This window comes from Leucoraja erinacea, chromosome 8 (genome assembly GCF_028641065.1).
Source record: "Leucoraja erinacea ecotype New England chromosome 8, Leri_hhj_1, whole genome shotgun sequence".
Taxonomy (NCBI): Eukaryota; Metazoa; Chordata; class Chondrichthyes; order Rajiformes; family Rajidae; genus Leucoraja; species Leucoraja erinaceus.
The window spans coordinates 72,917,050-72,939,073 of NC_073384.1; the positions used below are offsets into that span (position 1 = coordinate 72,917,050).

The window sequence follows — 22,024 nt, forward strand, 5'->3', positions numbered from 1 at the left end:
CTATATCAGTGATGATATGCGAAGTTGCCCCCGTATCGACCATCAGCCCTTTCAACTCGACTCCACGCTCTGACTGGATCTTCGCGTCCCTTTCACTCACCAGGAATGCATATTCCTTTTGTTAGTCTCCCCGGAAACTTGTCGTGCGTCGTCCCGCCGCTGTTTCCGTCTGCAGGTTGCGTCCCGATGTGTGGTGCTTTTACAGTGACTACACCACTGCTTGCGTTGACATGCTCTGGCTTTATGTCCTTTTAGGCCACACCTGAAACACACAATGTCTGCTCTCTCCGCACTTGTACTTGTCGTGTCGGGTCTCACACTCGGTTGCACACGTGCCTTCATGACATTGTCGTCAGATGCTGCTGTACGCATCTTTTCCGTGTCTTCATAGCTCCGTAGTTTAGTTTTAAATTCGGCAAAAGGCATTGCCTGCTCACTTTGCGTGACATGGATAGCAAATGGTTTGAAAGATTCAGGCAGTCCCTTCAGAATCATTGCAATTAACAGTCCGTCACTCAATACCTCACCAGCGTTTCTCAATGCTGTGATGGCTGTCTCTGCCCTTATAACATATTCAGTTACACTCTCGCTGCTCAACTTTTGAAGTGAAGTCAGTTCTGTATACAGACTTATTACACGTGGCTTTCCCTTACCCGCATAATAATCTCTCAAAATAGTTAGCGCTTTCCGCCCATCGTCTGCTGCTTCTCGCATTACCAGCGACAAACTCTTGTCATCCAGAAACTGGATTAGCTCAGCATATGCCTCTGAATTTTTGGCCTCGTCTCCTTCTTCATTGTCGGTAGGCTCTTCCAAGATAGTATCCTTTAGCCCTTGTAACCGAAGATGGCCCAAAAATTTAGTCTCCCACAGCTCATAGTTCTTTTCATCTCCGTCAAAAACTAGCCGAGACCAGCGGCTACTCGACTGGGTGCTCCGTCTACTCATGGTGCTAGCTTAGCAAGTTAACTCTCACCGGACGTTTCTCTCGGTGGTAAATCCCTGGGTAACTGTCTCAGGGAGTCTGAAGAAGGGTTTCGGCCCGAAACGTTGCCTATTTCCTTCGCTCCATAGATGCTGCTGCACCCGCTGAGTTTCTCCAGCTTTTTTGTGTAACCTGTCTCTGGGTACCTCTGGGTAACTCTAGGTAAAGCTGGGTAAAGCTGGGCCCATAACCTGTTGGCAGAGGTGCATTGTGCAGCGATTCTTGCAGCCTACCCAGTGCTAGACCAAAGATAATTCAGAGCAGTAAAAAACACAGTGGGGCATCCATCTTGTTCAAACTGGAAGAAAAACTTTATTTACACACTTGCTCACACATCAATTACAGTACCTCTCATTGGCTGTTATCATTGTCAGTTACTATTGGCTGCTATCATTGTCAGTCATTCACCACCTGCACCAAGATTGTCTGAGTAACAATACAACATTAAGATTAACTTCTTTACAATTGAGAGCATATTTTCATATATGTCAACACCCCCACTTGCTCTCGCATTGTTATCTTAACTCAAAATAAAACATCCTAAGGTTTTCTACCTTACATCATGTAGACTTTTACATACATGGTTACTCTCCAAACATAAACTTTGCAAACTCCATCAACTTAAATTTTGTTGCAGGTTTTGTCATCACATCTGCTACCATCTGGTCTGTTGGGCAATACTCCAAACTTATTTTGCCATGATTCACAGTGGACCTCACGAAGTGATATTTTATGTCCACATGCTTACACCTCTGTCTACTTACAGGATTCTTTGCTAATGCAATTGTACCCTGGTTATCCTCATAAACCTTGGGTGTTGGGTACTGATGTCCATCAATACCTTCTAGTAGTTGTACTAGGTACATACACTCTTGTAGTGTTGCGGCTAACGCCATATACTCAGCCTCACAAGTTGACAGTGCAACGGTGGGCTGCTTTTTGGTTTTCCATGAAATCTCGCAATCTATTGGTGCATGTAGGTAGGCAGTTTTGACATCCATCTGATGTAAAATCAGGTTTTCCTGTGCTGCTTTTTGCATCATCACTCTGATACTGGTCAGGTTAGCAGTAGGAGAAAATGTCTCCTCATAGTCTACACCCAATATTTGACTGTATCCTTTGGCTACATACCGTGCCTTGTATTTATCAGATCCATCCTCATTGTTCTTGATTGCATATACCCATCTACCCCCCACTGCTTTCTTACCCTCAGGCAAGTTGGTTAGGGTAAATGTGTCATTTTCTCTCAGCGACTGCATTTCCTCATGCATTGCGTTAACCCATTCCTTTGAGTTAGTTGAGGTTACAGCTTCCCTGAATGTTAGGGGGATGTTACACATCAATCTGTAGCAATAATCTATGTTAATCATTACATGATCATCACTCGCCTTGCCAGTTACATATTCACTTAAGTAACCTGGTTTCTTCCTCAATCTAGAAGGGTAACGTGCAGGCTCATGCTTGTTTTCACCTATCTGTGCTTGGCTATTCACCTCAGGCCTAGTTACTGGATCTTGGCCCTGAGTATGTCCTGGACTCTCATCAGTATTTTTTCTCATCCTACTGGCCCTATTCTGCACCTCAAAGTCATCGTCACTGGGGGTCATGTCAGTCTGTGTCTGCCTCTCTATAATTGTTTTGGTCACAAACTTCACCAGTCTGTGCTTCTTTACTTTCCCATTGTCAGGATAGTAAACCATGTAAGCTGGGCTATTCTTGTCGTACCCGACAAAGATTCCCTTCTCACACTTTGAGTCCAGTTTTCTCTTGTCCTGTTTATAGGCATAACACTCAGACCCAAACTTTTGCATCCTAGACAGGTTGGGCCGTTTTCTTGTCAGCATCAAGTAAGGCGTCTGCTTTGTGCGCTTGTTAAAGCATCTGTTCCTCACTATAGCTGCTGTCTGCACTGCATAGGTCCAAAACTGTTTAGGTAACTCACTCTCTATTAGCATACACCTGGCCATGTCAAACAGGGTGCGCCAATTTCGCTCAGCAGTACCATTCTGGTGTGGTGAGTATGGCGCTGAGGTCTCATGTCTAATGCAATTTCTGCTGAGTAGTGCCTGGTAATTCTTTCCCATGAATTCAGTACCATTGTCAGACCTCATACATTTAATCTTCCCGTATGGGGCTGTGTCAGCAAGAAACCTCTCGGTGGCTTGCACTGTGTCACTCTTATTCTTTAGAAAGTACACAAACACTGCACTGGAATAATCATCAGTGAATGATAGCGCAAACCTGTACCCCTCTCTGGACTCTGGGTCTATCGGTCCCGCTAAATCTGTGTGTACCAACTTCAAAGCTGCTTTGGCTCTTACATCAGGGTCCCTGTTCCTAGTTTGGATAAACTTTCCCTGAGTACACACTTCACAGTGTAGAGCAGGTTTGTCTGTTTTGCCCTTAATTGCCATACCTTCAACAACATTTGGTAATTTTTGAATATCTTCATAATTACAGTGCCCTAGAATCTCATGCCATGTCTGCATATCATAACTGCTCTTACATTGGTCATCACATTCAACGTTTACCGTGTGCAAATAGTACAGTCTGTTGTACTCATGAATGTGGAATTTTGTACCGTCCTTGTGTTGTAGGACGTCTTCCCCGTCCCTGAAGATTACGGTTGCTCCGCTGGAAGTAGCTGCTTTTACAGAGAAGATGTCCTGCGGGTATGAGGGGATGTACAATGCCTGCCTCAGTGTTGTGTTGTGGCGACGCCCTTGGCTGTCGACCAAGCAAACCTCCGCGTCTCCTCTGCGCTCCGCGACTCCATCACACCTTGTTCCGTCAGCCAACTCCACGCAGTGTGTCTCGGACTGGAACATAACGTCGAACTTCTTGAACCTTGCTATATCAGTGATGATATGCGAAGTTGCCCCCGTATCGACCATCAGCCCTTTCAACTCGACTCCACGCTCTGACTGGATCTTCGCGTCCCTTTCACTCACCAGGAATGCATATTCCTTGTTGTTAGTCTCCCCGGAAACTTGTCGTGCGTTGTCCCGCCGCTGTTTCCGTCTGCAGGTTGCGTCCCGATGTGTGGTGCTTTTACAGTGACTACACCACTGCTTGCGTTGACATGCTCTGGCTTTATGTCCTTTTAGGCCACACCTGAAGCACACAATGTCTGCTCTCTCCGCACTTGTACTTGTCGTGTCGGGTCTCACACTCGGTTGCACACGTGCCTTCATGACATTGTCGTCGGATGCTGCTGCACGCATCTTTTCCGTGTCTTCATAGCTCCGTAGTTTAGTTTTAAATTCGGCAAAAGGCATTGCCTGCTCACTTTGCGTGACATGGATAGCAAATGGTTTGAAAGATTCAGGCAGTCCCTTCAGAATCATTGCAATTAACAGTCCGTCACTCAATACCTCACCAGCGTTTCTCAATGCTGTGATGGCTGTCTCTGCCCTTATAACATATTCAGTTACACTCTCGCTGCTCAACTTTTGAAGTGAAGTCAGTTCTGTATACAGACTTATTACACGTGGCTTTCCCTTACCCGCATAATAATCTCTCAAAATAGTTAGCGCTTTCCGCCCATCGTCTGCTGCTTCTCGCATTACCAGCGACAAACTCTTGTCATCCAGAAACTGGATTAGCTCAGCATATGCCTCTGAATTTTTGGCCTCGTTTCCTTCTTCATTGTCGGTAGGCTCTTCCAAGATAGTATCCTTTAGCCCTTGTAACCGAAGATGGCCCAAAAATTTAGTCTCCCACAGCTCATAGTTCTTTTCATCTCCGTCAAAAACTAGCCGAGACCAGCGGCTACTCGACTGGGTGCTCCGTCTACTCATGGTGCTAGCTTAGCAAGTTAACTCTCACCGGACGTTTCTCTCGGTGGTAAATCCCTGGGTAACTGTCTCAGGGAGTCTGAAGAAGGGTTTCGGCCCGAAACGTTGCCTATTTCCTTCGCTCCATAGATGCTGCTGCACCCGCTGAGTTTCTCCAGCTTTTTTGTGTAACCTGTCTCTGGGTACCTCTGGGTAACTCTAGGTAAAGCTGGGTAAAGCTGGGCCCATAACCTGTTGGCAGAGGTGCATTGTGCAGCGATTCTTGCAGCCTACCCAGTGCTAGACCAAAGATAATTCAGAGCAGTAAAAAACAGTGGGGCATCCATCTTGTTCAAACTGGAAGAAAAACTTTATTTACACACTTGCTCACACATCAATTACAGTACCTCTCATTGGCTGTTATCATTGTCAGTTACTATTGGCTGCTATCATTGTCAGTCATTCACTACCTGCACCAAGATTGTCTGAGTAACAATACAACATTAAGATTAACTTCTTTACAATTGAGAGCATATTTTCATATATGAGCCTCAGGGCCACGGTTAATGTCAGAACCCTGCCTGCTATTCAACCTTGAAGTGTCATCTGCCCCAACAGCTCCCAAGAGGGTGTACCTCACTATAGATCCTGTCCAAGAAGCTCTCAGTTTCCAAGATGGTCCCGAGGTCATCCAGCTGCTGCTCCAGTTCCCGAAAGGGGCTGTTCCACTTGGGCGACCTAATCTCCGAGTGTCTTCAACCTTCCAGCTTAAGGGCACTTGACGTCCCACATCCTGCAGGAGACACTGCAACAACTTGCCTGCCATTACCACTCCAGCCAAATCAATAATTAAATAACTAAAAAGACTCAGAGCTGATTGAACCTTATTCTCCTACCTGCTGCTGATAGCCTCCTTGCCGAAGTTTCTTGAGCCAAAGACTCACTCTTTACCTCAACAGCACTTAAGACTTGAGCCAAAGACTCACACTTTACCTCTCCCCAGTACTTCATCCCACCACAGCCACTTTACGTGCCTTATTTTTTTATTTACTATTCAATTAACTGATTTAATGCTGCAACCAATCCAATGGTTACCTTTAAATTAGCCTGCCTCTTACCTTCACGGCCTTCAGCTGTTCCGATTGTTTGTACCCTGTTCAAACTTGCCCACTCTTTTCAAACTGAAAGGATATGGACACAAATGACTTACTTTTTAAGCACTGCTGTTTCTCACCTCTTCTGCTGACCTGGACAATTGCACTGTTCAAATTCTTCTGTACTTTTCAAACTAAAAGTTCTAGGATGTTATATGTTGAAAGTTCAAATTAAGCTGATTAGGTTACAGTGAGGGTTCTATGTTCAGCTCTATGTTTTTAGTTTGGTTTAGAGATACAGCACGGAAACAGGTCCTTCGTCCCACTGAGTCTGCCACAACGACCAGTGATCCCCACACGTTAACACGAGGGACAAGTTTACTTTTATACCAAGCCAAGTAACCTAGAGACCTGTAGGTCTTTGGAGTGTGGGAGGAAACCGCAGATCTCGGGGAAAACCCATGCGGTCACGGGGAGAACGTACAAACTCCATGCAGACAGCACCCGTAATCGAGATTGAACCCGGATCTCTGGCGTTGCAAGCTTTGTGATGCCGCAACTCAAATGCTGCGCCACCGTGCCGCCCTGACTGTTATAGATAGGACATTATAGTCATGGATAGCATGCCCCATATGCTCATACATCTCCTTCAGATGGCAGCTGTTGCTCTATGTTAGCGCTCATACCTTTCCGTCAGAAAATTGTCTCCAGTTCCACTCCAAAACCTTGTGGAAGCTTCAGTACAGTGATGTTGGAGTGCTGGATTGTCTGAAATGCTGCCACTTAAATGGGTGGGGTTTAACCAAGGCTGCATCTGTTCTCGTGTTTTTTTTTTAAAGAGGTGATTAGGTATGTTAATAGTAATAGAACCAGGTTTTGGGACTTGGTGGGGTAGCGATCTCTGTCTTCTACAAACAGCATCAACATTATCAAAACAATTCCTTGGTTCATTAACAAGTTGTAAGATATTGGCTGCCATGCTACCAGATAACTTTTTTCACGTACTTATAAAGTGGTTGTAAACGTATTTTGAAATCCAGAGGTCCTGGAAAATGCCAAATAATATCACAAGTGTCTAGTTTTTAAACCCAGGCATCCGTATCTTTGTTAATATCTGAGTTGGGTGATTGGGAACTTGTTCTCCGGCTCTGATAAGAACATTAAGTTTGCTAATAATTTTTATCAATTTTTATTAATTGTTCTTTCTGTTTATTTCATACTTTAGTATGCAGTACCACGCTATGGGTTGGTCAAGTGGACAAAAAAGCAACACAACAGGATATAACAAACCTTTTTGAGGAATTTGGTCAGATTGAGTCAATAAATGTATGTATTCTTTGGTTCTTGTTATATTGTATACAATTTGACAGTTTAATATAGCTACTAGATATTTTTGGACCTTCTCGGTAGTCAGCATACTTGGGTTTGTTAATTATTAAATGGAAAATGAGAATTGATAGAATATTTAAAAATACAACAAACCTGGCAGCTCTTCTGCCCACCAATCCCATTCTTGTGACTGATTTTTGTTTTACCTAAGTTGTGGTTTAGAATTGATTAGTGTGTAGCAACAACGCAGAAACAATAACATTAGTGTTGTGTTCATTTGTTTTATTTATGTATCTGGCCTGTGTAATTTTTCCAAGGCAATTTATAATTGGTCATTTCCTCTGCTTGTCACCTACTGGAAAATTCTCTCGATAATAATTGCAATGTGCAAATATAAGAAATTTGCCCTTTAATTAAATAGATTAAACTCATTGGCATTTTCCATTATCTGGAACATAAAACTATTAAATTAGCTTGATCCACTAAACAAATTCCAGGTTGGTATGAATTTGGTATTGCATACAGATAGCTCTGCTAAAATACTTGTTTCCATAACAAGAATTGAACATGATTGATAAAGTAGAGGACTACTTAAAAGTTACTTTGAAACTTGATAAGCAGGAAAAAAACTGCCTGGGTGGTGGGAGGGGTCTAAGTTTAAGAAATGATTTCCACATAACTGCCTTCAGATTTGTGGTCTCTTAAGGACACCGTTCACTGACAAGTCACTTCCATAGACATCTGTGTAATAATACTCTACTAAACAATGCAACATATAGCCTTTAGTGTTTTTTTTAACTCGCGGTAACAACAATAAACTTGTGGTTTTTAAAACAACCTCTATTTTTGAAAACCCTGTGGGAGAGATTAACTTTTTCTTGCGAGACTGAAACACTCTTGCCTCAGCCCCCTTATCCCCACTGAAGCAACTAGTTTTCTGCCCCAATTTTATGTAACATGTTTCTTATGAATGCACCTATCACATTACATCAGAACTATCTGTATAGCTGGAGGAGCAATTAATCTGTCAGAACTAAGTAAACTCTGTTATTGGAAAAAAGGAGGTGATAAAATCCATGACTATGATATTTTACATCAATTGTTACATTTCTAATTCAGATGATACCTCCTCGAGGATGTGCGTATGTTTGCATGGTTCATCGGCAAGATGCTTTTCGTGCTCTTCAAAAATTAAGCACCGGGTCCTTTAAAATGGGATCCAAAATTATTAAGGTAAGTGTGAATTCAGAATGTAAAAGAACAGATTGTTAATGAAGATACTTATGTTGGCTAATGCCATAGTGGTAACAAATATTTTTGTTTGTCTTTTGGATTAATTATAAAAGAACACTTTATTCTTATACTTAGCATTGTACTTTGATACACAATAATGAATGGGTGATGGATGATCGCTGTGGGCTAGGAGGGTTGAAGGGCCTGTTCCCATACTGTGCCTTTCAATTAGTCAATCAATCCATTCGATAAGCTTGTTATTATAAAATGAATGTCTCTTGGTGGGCTGTTTTCTCACTGTAATAAAAGATAATACAGATTTGAGTGTCGATTATGAGAAAGCAGCAAGCAAAGCCTTGTGAATTGTTTCTTCCTACAAAAGGAGAAAACCAATCCATAGTATTCCAGTGGTAAATCTGTTCCCCATGACCAGGAAAAAATGTTTACTGAACGTTAGGAATACAGTGGGGAAGATGAATTTATTTTGTTGAAAATTAGTACTTATTTTGAAGATAATAGTTCTGTGCAGGAATGGATTTGCTCTCTGCAACTCTTCTGCACTCTAAAAGAGATGCTTTTAAATTTGTAACATGAGATTTCTTAGGAACATAATTATCGTATTATCGCACCATCTCAATACTTTATTACTTACTAACAGATTCTCAAAAAAGACTTACTTATCAATGAGTATCACCCTATTAAATACTGATTTGTTCCAGAAATGGGTAGGAACGTTAGCAATACCTTCTTAAAAGGAAATGACTGAATGTGCAAGGTCACTGCTAATTCCAAATGGTAATTGAAAACCAGCAACCAGGGTTCTTTCAAACTAATCCAACCATGCATTATTCTAATCTTCTATGGGTTAATTTGCATAATACTTTTATGGGCTACAAATCTGAAAAAAGGTGAAGGCATTTGTTTTACTCACTTTTCTCCCCATCTTGCTTGATCAAAAGGCATCATCAAGCCTTGTTAACTACTATGACTCTTCACTGATCCAGGTTCCTCGTGGAATGTAAAGCTGGTCCCTAACTTTCCTCTACTGGGATCCATGTAATTAAAGTACTCTCCAAACTTCACTAAAGGCACAACAAGGTCATGAAATTAACTTTTTCTAATGACTGAGTCTTTGAAACAACTGTCTATCATATTAACCTACCACCCAACGCACTAAACATAATTTTGTGCACCCGCCCCCGGCTTTACTTCAGAGCTTACCTATTGGTCACGTTTCTTGTTTATTTCCCCTTGAAGTTCGTGTTGGCTGTGAAACAAATTTAGTGCCTCCTTGATCCTATTCCACTAATATGACCAAAGTCCCTATTTGAGGAATAATTCTTGAAGAGAAGGAACCCTTAGGAATTATAAGCAGTTCCCCCTCTACTTCTTACCTACTATCATCAGGCCTCTGGAGAAGGAAGCCTGAAGATGCAATTCAATTAACAACATCCTTTATCTTTTAAATTCTTGAAATTGGCAGTCACCCACACTTTATGTCCATTTTTCCTAGATATCAAAGATACTGATTTTCTATATGATTATGACAAAGGTCATCTTCTTACTCATCCTTATATCTATCACCAGCTATTAACACAGTTGACATGGCTGGAATTATTACAGTAGAAACATAGGTGCAGGAGTAGGCCATTCGGCCCTTCGAGCCTGCACCGCCATTCAACATGATCACGACTGATAATCCAAAATCTGTACCCAGGTCCGGCTTTTTCCCCATATCCCTTGATTCCCTAAGAGCTAAATCTAACTCTTGAGAATATCTTCTAGATACAGAGAAAATAGGTGCAGGAGGAGGCCATTCGGCCCTTCGAGCCGGCACCGCCATTCATTGTGATTATGGCTGATTGTCCCCAATCAATAACCCATGCCTGCCTTCTCCCCATAACCCTTGATTCCACTGTCTGCATCTTTTGGGCCTTCACATTATTCCCAAGATGTTTTGACCAAATCAATTGAATTGTGCTCTTGACGGTGTTTTATGACCTGTTTTTGTACTTCTGTTTATGAAACTTATAGCCAGGCTCCTTTTTTACTGCAGATGCTTTAGAATAACCTTGACGCCTGACAGATGGATGCACTTTGGGTCACTAATAAGCATATTTTAAAACCTTTAGCAGCAAAAGATAGTGGAAACCTATACTTGAAATACTGCAGTAGTGTTTTTGCTGATTTGGCTGTCAAAAGCTACCAAGTTGTGTTTAATCAGAAGTTTGTTTCAAATCCAAAACAATATGCAATCCACTTCCTTTGATGCCATGCTTCATAGTTCTGACATAATTGCTGTCTTATTTCACCTAAAAACTTAAAAATCTTAAAAACAATCCTAAAATGAATTAGCCTGATTGTCCTTGCCTGGGAATAGTATTCGACGGCAGAGGATAATTATTGTTTTGGTTCAGAAATATTTTCTGGAGTAGTTACCAAATACATGTCTTAAGTAGTAATGAATTAACAGAAGAAAAAAAAAACATTATAATAGTAAATTTTGTACATCGTCTATCTATTGTTTTGAATATTTTTGTATTATGGTCTAATCCGATCTATCATCTACAGATTGCATGGGCTTTAAACAAAGGTGTGAAACCTGAATATAAACAATTCTGGGACGTCGACCTTGGAGTCACATATATTCCGTGGGAGAAATTGAAATTAGATGATTTAGAAGGCTTCTCTGAAGGAGGCATGATTGACCAAGAAACCGTTAATAATGGTATGGGCTCTCCATTCTTTCCCAGTGGGTACCAAATGCCTTAGATATATAGAGGATAGACACAAAATGCTGGAGTCACTCAGCGGGTCAGGCAACATCTCTGAAGAGAAGGAATGAGTGACGTTTCGGGTCGAGTCCGTTTTTCCGAGTTACTCCAGCATTTTGTGTCTATCTTCAGGTTAAACCAGCATCTGCAGTTCCTTCCTACGCCTTAGATATATATTTTATTTGAAGAAGTTGCTTTGGGTTTTTCTTTCCACCTGTCAACGTGTATATAATGTTTCTGTTTTATTTATTCAACTATGCTTTACTGATGTTAACTGCATGCAGGTGTGTGTTGATGTGATAGAACGTGCAAGATAAATTGCTCGTCTCTAATCTGTGTAACTGCTTAGTACCATTCTCCAAAGCACCAAGACTCAAATATAGCCCTTTGATCCTGACACCTACTCTACTGCTGGTGTGCAGCTGTGACTGAATCAGTTATGCCATCTGCCAAATTGAAGATTAACCTTAACCAATCCCTCATCCATAACATGCTACCCGAAGCCTGACCTATCATCCCCATATAAGATTAGTTTAGAAAATAACTTGATATTAAAAAGGTGCAGTAGAAAAAAAACTGATGAGCTAAAGATTATTGGAGAAGTGATGGGTCATAAATTAATAATTACCTGAGGAAGAACTGAAGGAAAAAGAAATGTGCACATTCATACACTCCACACCCTGATGCTCAACACACTTACCATCATGAAAAAGACCACGTTTCTAAATCATCAATTCAAATTCAAATTGTCTGTCACATCGCTTGCAAATTGACGCTTGAAGTCTTCTCTAATTTCATGAAGGAAAATGCAACTTGAAAGGAATGTGCGAAATAAGTCATCTTGTATAAGATGAATTGCAATATGCTGTTCTGTAATTTGTTAACTGTATCATTCTGACTTTGTATTTCAGAGTGGGAATCTAGGAATGCTGAGCCAGTAAAGGAGACTGTGCCCCAAACTGTTACTACTGATAATACTCCGCCTACTTCTGAGGGAGAGACATTCACTCAACCCGTCACATTGCCACCTGTTCAAGTATTATTAACCTTATTTTTAATTTTTAGACATGCTATTCTCAATGTTTAGATTTATTGGTCCTTATATAAAATCTGTTGTTTTTCTTCTTTGCAGCCGAAGCAGCAAATGGATGATATTAAGTTTATTCCACAAGTAAGTGAAACTTTGCACGTTGGTCCTTCAAAATTGCGAGTTAATTTCTCTTATTACTGGTTCTTCTAATGTAAGAATGAATTCCTTAAGTGTTAATTCCAAGTCATTTATGAATATACAGTATTCTACATTTTTTCTTAAATTTCCAAGAGCTATAAGTAATTATTTCCATGCACACAATGTTAGTTGATATGTCACCATGTTTCCACCTTTATCTAAAAGAAACCGTATAATTGAGTTCAGGGAGTCATGATTGAGTCGGGAAGAAATGGTGCAGCTTTACAGCACTTTGGTTAGGCCGCATTTGGAGCTCTGCAGCTCTGGTCACTCCATTACCGGAAGGATATGGATGCTTTGGAAAAAGTTCAGAGGCGGTTTACCAGAATGGTGCCTGTGTTAGACATGGTTTGTTTCTCTGGAATGCCAGAGGGTGTGGGGAGATCTGATAGAAATACAGATCCACCACCGATTTTCCAGCAACTGATTGTCTGGCACCTCTGTTAATTTGGACAAAATGTAACATATATTATACTAGACCAGGGGGGACCCATTGTGCCCCGTCCCCTCAACGCACGGAGGAGGGGGGGTGGGAGAGAGAGGGGGGGGGGGGGGGACGGGTTAGGAACAGGGATGCTGGGGGAGGAAGTGAAAGGCCGGGGAGGAAGAGAAATGCTGGGGAGAGAGGAGGGGGGTGGTGAAAGAGGTCGGGGGGGGGGGGGGGGGGGGAAGAGGGGGGGAAGAGAGCACAGGCGGTAGAGAGAGAGAGAGAGAGAGAGAGAGCGCACTCTAGTACAGGGCCCGACTTGCTCGTTCTTCACTCGCGGCACGTGCCGCACACTGAAAAGTGAGCGGGCAGCGGTGCGCGCGTCACCCCAGAGCGGGGTGGGGGCGGGGGGGGGGGGGGGCAGCTGTGCTGCTGGGGGGGGCAGGGCAGACAGGGCAGACAGCCGGCCGAGTGCGAGTGGAGTACGAGTGGGCGGTGACCAAATGACTGAGTGACTCCAGTGTGCTTTACATTGGGCAAATATGATAGGCACAAAAAGCTAGAGTAACAGTGGGCCAGGCAACATCTCTGAAGAATGAGCCTTCCCTTCGGACAGGGCATCTTGGTATAATCACAGATGGGAGGTTCAGCTAATGTGTCGGTTGAGGGAAATAAGCTTTCCAGAGCTTTGGCATTGATCCCATCTTTCTACACTTGTAAAGACATCACCTGCGCCCACCTGGGGATCAAGAACATACAATGATCACCGTTCGGAATGTGTCACAAATGATTCATATTTATAAAGTCTCTGCAAAAAAGCAAAGTGCTGGAGTAACTCAATGGCTCAGAGAGCTTCTCTGGAGGATATGGAGAGGGGTTATTTAAGGTCCGGACCCTTCAGCCTATGCCGGACTGCTGAGTTACTCCAGCACTTTGTGTGTGCTTTTTCTTGGTAAACCAGCATTTACAGTTCCTTGTATCTCTAAAGTGTGTTGCCAGTGCTGGTAAACATTGTTGGATGGGAGGTTTGGGTTTTCATCCGGCTGGGAAAGGAATGTACAATAAAATCCACATTGGCTAAACTAGTTTGTGACTATGTCCAAGGGATTGTTTGCACTGATGGAGCCAAACACAAGTAAAGGTCTCTGGACGTGAATCAAATGAGAAAAGTAGGCCCTGCATTTGTGGGTTGGAGCAGGACTGCCGTCGGCCAGCTATTCCTCCCTGAGATGCACATTTCTTGTGCACTCGGCACCCAGAAAATATGGTTCCAACTCTCTGTCGACGATACTATTCACAGTCTCAGACCTTGTCAAGCATGGCCAAGTCGCTCAGTGCAAGTTTCCCCGCCTGCAGCTGCGCACAACCTGCGATATACAATCACCATTCTCCCCTTCGTCACCACCCACGCAAGGAAACTAGCAGCTTGCACCCTGTCATCGGCAATGCCCCCCCACTGAAGTGTCCAGCCCACATGTTAGATATTTTAATATGCATTATTATTCCACTAATCTGTTCATCTTTCCGATGTATCCCCGCCGTCTCATCATTTTATGCAAATGCTCTTCTCCTCACAGCTTCAAGAAGAGGGTCCCATGCCTGAATTATTATTACGTGACCTTTGTTGGTCGGGCAAAACGGATAATCGGGTAAGGCTTTGGAACCAAGGTTGCAAGAAAATCAGTGGTGCACCTGTATATAAGATAATGAGAGGCCTCTGTACTCCACAATTTGAGATTTGTAACAAAAAAAATCACATGGTTAAGGTGCACATTGTCAGATTTTAATAAAGGCCATTTTTATACATTTTGGTTTCACCGTGTAGAAATTACAGCAGTGTTTATAAATAGTTCCCCCATTTCAGGGCACCATAATGTTTGGGACACAGCAATGTAATGTAAATTAAAATAGTCATGTTTAATATTTTGTTGCATATCCTTTGCATGTAATGACTGATTGAAGTCTGCGATTCATGGACATCACCGGTTGCTGGGTGTCTTCTCTGGTGATGCCCTGCCAGGCCTGTATTGCAGCCATCTTTAGCTTATGCTTGTTTTGGGGGCTAGTCCAATTCAGTTTTCTCTTCAGCATATAAAAGGCATGCTCAATTGGCTTCAGATCGGGTGATTGACTTGGCCACTCAAGAATTGACCATCTTTTAGCTTTGAAAAACTCCTTTGTTGCTTTAGCAGAATGCTTGGAATCATTGTTTTGCTGTGGAATGAACCGCCAGCCAATGAGTTTAGAAACATTTGTTTGAACTTGAGAAGATAGGATGTGTCTATACACTTCAGAATTCATTATGCTACCACCATCAGCAGTTGTATCGTCAATGAAGATAAGTGAGCCAGTACCTGAAGCAGCCATACATGCCCAGGCCATAACACCCCCACCACCATGTTTCACAGATGAGGTGGTATGCTATGGATCTTGGGCAGTTCCTTCTCTCCTCCATTCTTTGCTCTTGCCATCACTCTGATATAAGTTCTTCCCTCATCTTCGTCTCATCTGTCCACAAGACCTTTTTCCAGAACTGTGATTGTTTTAAGTACTTCTTGGTAAACTGTAACCTGGCCATCCTATTTTTGCGTCTAACCAGTGGTTTTCTTCTTGCAGTGCAGCCTCTATTTCTGTTCATTAAGTCTTCTGCGGACAGTGGTCATTGACAAATCCACACCTGACTCCTGAAGAGTGTTTCTGATCTGTCAGACTGATGTTTGGGGATTTTTCTTTATTATAGAATTCTTCTGTCATCAGCTGTGGAGGTCTTCCTTGGCCTGCCAGTCCCTTTGCGATTAGTAAGCTAAGGTTTGGCTGATGTCTCTAAATTTTATTCTTGTTTCTCAGTCACATAATGGCGTCTTTAACTTTCATTGGCACAACTTTGATCCTCACGTTGATGTTCCAAAGGTGATGGAAAGACTAGGTGCTAAGAGCTCTCTTATACCTGCATTAAGGTGGCATTTAAACACTCCTGAGCAATTACAAACGCCTGTGAAGCCATGTGTCCCAAACATTATGGTGCCCTGAAATGGGGGGACTATGTATAAACACTGCTGTAATTTCTACATGGTGAAACCAGAATGTATAAAGCTACCCTATAATCAAATCTGACAATGTGCACTTTAAATACGTGATTTTTTTTTCTATTGCAAATCTCAAATTGTGGAGTACAGAGGCAAATAAATAAATGATGGGTCTTTGTCCCAAACATTATGGCGGGCACAGTATGTCCTGAGAAATTTGGTTGAAGTATTGGCTAAATATGAAAAGTGCCTGCCTTGTGTTTCTTATCTTGGCATTCAAACTGTCCAATATAATTGACTTGTGCGTTGGGATCTGCTCCAAGGTACATATGTAATTTGTTGCAGGGAAAGAAATAAGCACTAAGATTTGGGCCTTTTTCTGATCTCTGTAACACATAGCAATTTTGGCTCAAAATGTATTTTCAGCGTGAAGTTGGAAGGAAGAAAACTGAACTGATATTGTCCTGAAGATAACATGTGACTATGGACAGCCATTCTGTTGTTCAGTGATCCTGATTAATGAATAAATATCGATCAGGCCACCAGTGAGTGACTGGCATCGAGCTTTATTTAATATCTGATGCAAAAGATGGTCTCGCTGACTGAAGCTGCATTGCTTAAACACAGTACCTGATAATAGCCTAAATTGTGAAATCTAATTATTGGATTAAATCTTTAATCTTTAGTTGTTTGACTCGGGTGGCCATGAACAACTATTTAAATGTCAATTTTGTGGAACAAAAATAATTAAATATAGTGATGCTTGATGAGTAGGAGCTATCCTCATGATTTAAGTTTTGAAATGATTTGAATGTGATGTGATACGACATTTCCTACCTTGGTTTCTCCATTGAAAAAGACTGCATTTGTAATTCCAGCATGACCATTTTTTTTCTGCTGGATTTAGATTATGAAAGTGAAGGATATCAGCAAGAAATTAAATGTGTTAATCTAAATACAATTATCTCAATTTAAATCAAAGCAAAGTGTATCAGACCTCTATGTTATGTGCCTTCACCATATATAAATCTCAAGATAAAAAATGTACCAATGTATCACGTGATCTGATAATCATGTAACGAACCTTGAAGGATGTGAATGCTGATTGTTTTAAGTTGGTCGGAAATAGATAATTCTTTACACAATTGTGATTTGTTTTCAGATTCCAGTGACTCCAACTGTCTCAGCGATTGGAATGGTGCAGCCACCAGCCTTTCCTGTGTCAATGTCCATACCTCCACCAGGCTTCAACCCTGCTATTCCGCCACCTCCATTCTTAAGGCACAGTTTTAATCCTTCACATCCTCCTCCAGGTACTGGCTGATCTGTTTTATTTTGTTCTTTTTTACAAGCAGATTTGTGTCCATTAATTAAATTTGTGCAGATTGCTGTGATCTACTTTGGTTTTGTTTTCTAAGCATTTATACTTTCAGGTATATTGAAAATATATCAATTTAAATTTATGATAGTAATTAAAAAATCATCCATGGTGATGTGGAAAATAATTTCTGTCTGATGATGCAGTTTCTTTGCATTCAAAACCTAACAAGGGATACTTCATTACAATTATTCAAAATTACTATTTAAAAAAATCACCTCAGTATATAATATAATTCTTACTTATTTAGAAATGATTTCACTTTATATTCATCAAAAACATGAGTAAAAATGTTGACTACAAGACTCAAAACATTTTACAACGGATACTACTTAGGTCGGAGGCTTTATTGTTGGTAAATTTCATTTCATACCTCGGTGACTGCCAATCACCCCCCCCCCCCCCCCCCCGGACACTTATTATTTATTTTTTATTCAAATCGTTTGCTATGTCGCTCTTCAAGGGAGATGCTAAATGCATTTCGTTGTCTCTGTACTGTACACTGACAATGACAATTAAAATTAAAATCTGAATCTGAATCTGAATATGCCCACCAATGAAGTCTTCCTTGCAGAATGATGTCACTTGCTGTACAAAGAAATAACTTGCAAATGAGGGGTGTTGAAATATGTTTAGAACTGATGGTGATTAAAGATTGCAATGAAATGTTGTCTTTACATGCAGAAATGTTTGAGTACATTTTTAACAAACAAAGAAAATGCGTACGTCTTTAAGGATACTTGTCATATTTATCTGATAGTTTGCAAGTGTAACTGTACTTTGTTTTTGCCTATCTTCACTGGACATCCAATTAATCAAAACTACACAAAATTCTCAGGGATGTGTTCGTTATTAATATTTTGAGTAAATTGAGCCCTTTAATGCACTTTATTGTTTTTAGGATAGACACAAAAAGCTGGAGTAACTCAGCAGGACAGGCAGCATCTCTGGAGAGAAGGAATGGGCGATGTTTTGGGTCTACAGAAGGTTCTCGACCCGAAACGTCACCCATTCCTTCTCCAAAGATGCTGCCTGTCCTGCTGAGTTACTCCAGTTTTCATTAAGTACTACAGGTGCACAACCTTTTATCCGAAAGCCTTGGGACCAGACACCTTTCGTAATTCAGAATTTGTCGGTCTTCGGAATGGAATTTTTTTTGCGTAGATTTTAATGGCTAGCTCAGTGGTAGAGTGCTCGGCTCATATCCGCAAGGTCGCGAGTTTGCGCCTTGATCCCGGCAGAAGAAGTTGGAACGGGGCTGGGCTGTGCTGCTGTTGGCTGTGGGTCTCTGGGTTCTCCGTGCTTGCGGTGGTCGACGTCCAATTGGTCCTGACGTCTCCGGTGACTGCACTGACCTGCAGCCATCGCCGTCGTGAAGACAGTACAAAGCCCCCACGCCGGTGCAATGAGCGGGGAGCTGGAAAGGGGAGGGAAGGGGTCACACACATGGCCGGGAAGCAGAGGGGTGTAGGTGGGGTGAAACTGAAGGGAGCGACAATCTGCTGCTGCCTGCACGCTGAGTTTAAAAGTTCCCACGCAAGACTCACGATACACTGTGTATCGTGTCTACCGTGGGAACTTTTTAACTCAGCGGGCAGGTAGCAGCATATTGTCAATTATTAACCCTCCCGCGCAATATACCCTCACCTCTTTTATGAATGGGGATTTAGTTCCCCTTTCTTCGAGGACCGACCGGAGGTTCCGCTGTCACCTCTGCGGGCCGCCCTCGGTGAACGTTTTCAAGGACCTTTCTTCAAGGACCGAAAAAATGTCGCTATTCGGAGGTTTTCGTTATTTGGATCGTCGGATAAAAGGTTGTGCACCTGTGTCGTAATGTTGAATATGTAGCATTGTTTTATGTGCACGATCTCACATTGTGATGATTAGACAATGTTTTGGTGATTATGGGAAGATTGATATCAGCCAGGAACTCAGGTGTAACTTCCTTAAAAATACAAAGATTTTCATTTGCACCCTCTTTATACCAAGCCTGCTTTGTTCCAGCTTTGACTGTTCTGTTAATCTAGATTTTGTGTTCCGGTATCTGAAATGGGACTTGATCTCATGGCTTTAAAAATCATAACTTGCCAAACTGATGGGCTCTCTTTAATCTAACACACAGGGTATCTACCACCGCCTCCCGTTGTCCCACATCCAGTTGTTGGACCTTCAATTCCTCCAGTACAGACCTGTGAGTATAATTGTTTACATTTAATATTGATTATTATATTTGCCCAATTCTATAATGCTGATTGATATTAATTAAAAATGTGAAATGCAAAATAGATTTTGGATTGTGTTTTATTGCAGTTTTATTTGTGGAAAGCAAAATAATTTGAAGCTGAATGCATTCCCACTGGACTTTTATTTACTCAAAATGTTTTTGTGCTTGTTATCTTAAAATTAGCAAATAACTGCAAAACAATTATTCTTCAGCTCTAGTTTGTCCGCCTCTCTCAAACACCCAAGACAGTGCAAAGGATTCCTCATTTGGAAACCTCCTTTCGCAAATAGCCTCTGGTCACAGCAATCTCCCAACTCCTAATATTCCACCAGGAGGTTTGTTTAATCCAGTTGGTGCACAGCCTCTCCCAACTGGTGCAAGTAGATCAAAGGACCTGGGCACATCACGCGCAGGCAACCAGACATCAACAGCAGATACGACATCTACATCTGGACCAGGTATGTAAATTCATTGGAATATTTAAATTCATAGAGTTATATAGAAGATGTTGCTGCTTTGGCCTAACGCATCCATGCTAACGTGACATGTTTTCCTAAGCTAGAATCATTTGCACATCCCTCTAAACATTTCCCGTAAATGTACTTAGATTAATATTTGTTAAGCATTTTAGTTGTATTTGCCTCCACCACTTCCTCTGGTAGCTTGATCCATAATGCCACAGTGATCCATGTGGGATAAACTTGCCCCTCAGTTTCCCTTTAAATCTTTCCCCTCTCACCGCAAACCTGTGCCCTCTATTTTTAGACTCCGCTACCCTGAGAAAAGGTGGTGATTATCTACCACCTCTATACCCTCCATGATTTAATAGATGTCTCATCATCCTACTGCAGGAAATACAAGCCCGGCCTATTCATTCTCTCCTTATAAATTAAGCCTCCAGTCCTGGCAACATCCTTGCGAATGGTTTCCGCATTCTCTCTAGCACAATCACATCGTTCCCATAGTACGGCAACTTGAACTGCACACTATTTGTACAGCTGTTATGTGATGTCCCAACCATATACTCAGTACTGTTCAAACAGCATCATGACCAATGAAGGCGGGCATATCATATACCACCTTCATTACCCTGTCTATCTGTATTTCTACTTTACGAAAAATGTGTATTTGCTTCCATAAGTCTCTGTTCCTGGGACCCATCCTTTCACTGTGAATATCCTGCCATGGTCACCAACATTCTGAGCCAAATCAGTATATACAACAAACAACAGGATTTAAACTACCTCCCGCAGCACTCAACTTGTCCAAGACTCCCAATCTGAACATCTGTCATTCACTGAAAAATCAAACAGTTGGAGGAACTCAGCAGGTCACGCAGTATCCATCTATGGAGGGATTTGGACAGGTGACATTTTGGGTCAAGACCTTTCTTGGTCTAGTATCTGCAGTCTTGTGTGACTCCTTCACCGCCATTCCTCCTATCACCAAGCCAACATTGTATCCAAAAAGCTAGTTCACCCTGGAGCAGATATGTTCCATACTTCTGGAACAGGCTACCATGAGAGACTTTTTGTTCAAGGCCTATCATCTATCACCCTAACTTCGTCAATCCACTTGGTCACCTTTTCAAAAAAAACTCTCATATTCATGAGATATTACTTGCCAAACATCCTGACAATCCCAAGTCAGTTCTTCACCTAGAACTCAGCCAGTCAGGGAGCATCTGTGAAAAAAGAAACCAGTTAATGTTTCACGTCAGTGACCCTTTCTCAGAAAGGAAGGGGGTTGGAGAAGGAGCAGAGTTACATTTTAAAAGCGGAGCTGGGGATGGGGTACGGTGCAAGTCAAAAGCTTATATGTGGATGGGTGGAGAGACATGAAGTGATCAGGAGCATGAGTAAACCTTAGCAAGAGATTATAAAGAAATGGTTAGAGCAGGGCATAAACATGATAATTGGGAAGTTATAGTTCAGAACAGTTCACTTGAAATTGAAGAATTCAGTGTTCATTCTGGAGAGTTTCAAAGGAGATAGAAATATCAGGCATGCACAGGTAACTGGGGATTGCCCATGGACTGAGCACAGGTCCTTCACAAAACAGTCATCCAATTTTCATTTGGTTTTTTCCAGTATGGGGGAGACCACATTGTGAACACCTAATGCAGTAGACTAGGTAGGATCAAGTGCATTGCTGCATCAGCTGGAATGATTGGGCTCTGAGATGTTGGAACGAGAAGAGGTGAATGGACAGTTGTTGTATCTCTGGTAGTCTCATTGCATTGGAAGTTGATATGGGACAGGCAGTGATGAAATAGGAGTTACAAAGTAAGCGGCCCATACAAAATGCAGAGGTGCGAGAGGGGAAGGCGTGTCTGGGGTAGGATCCTATTGAAGCGGAGGTTGCGAAGGACAAAGTGTTGAATACAAATGCTGGTAGATTTGTCCATTTAGTTTCTCCCTTCCCACTAAACAATCATTGAAGCTGAAGCAGTGATGTACTTGCACGTTATCCAATCTTATCTGCATTCGGTGTTCATGTGTGGTTTCCTACCCACTGGAGAAACGAAGCACAGTCTGGGTGAGCACTTTG

General features: G+C 41.9%; 1 protein-coding gene across 1 annotated transcript in view; it reads left to right on the top strand.

Moving 5' to 3' along the window:
- Positions 1-22,024, top strand: part of scaf8 (SR-related CTD-associated factor 8) — a 110,316-nt gene that overhangs the window by 83,318 nt on the left and 4,974 nt on the right. Inside the window, exons 13-21 of the mRNA XM_055639985.1 lie at positions 7,081-7,181; positions 8,304-8,417; positions 10,989-11,145; positions 12,103-12,227; positions 12,324-12,362; positions 14,424-14,495; positions 17,035-17,185; positions 19,373-19,441; positions 19,687-19,932. Of these exons, the coding sequence (XP_055495960.1) occupies positions 7,081-7,181; positions 8,304-8,417; positions 10,989-11,145; positions 12,103-12,227; positions 12,324-12,362; positions 14,424-14,495; positions 17,035-17,185; positions 19,373-19,441; positions 19,687-19,932 (1,074 nt within the window). The remainder of the gene's footprint in view (positions 1-7,080; positions 7,182-8,303; positions 8,418-10,988; positions 11,146-12,102; positions 12,228-12,323; positions 12,363-14,423; positions 14,496-17,034; positions 17,186-19,372; positions 19,442-19,686; positions 19,933-22,024) is intronic.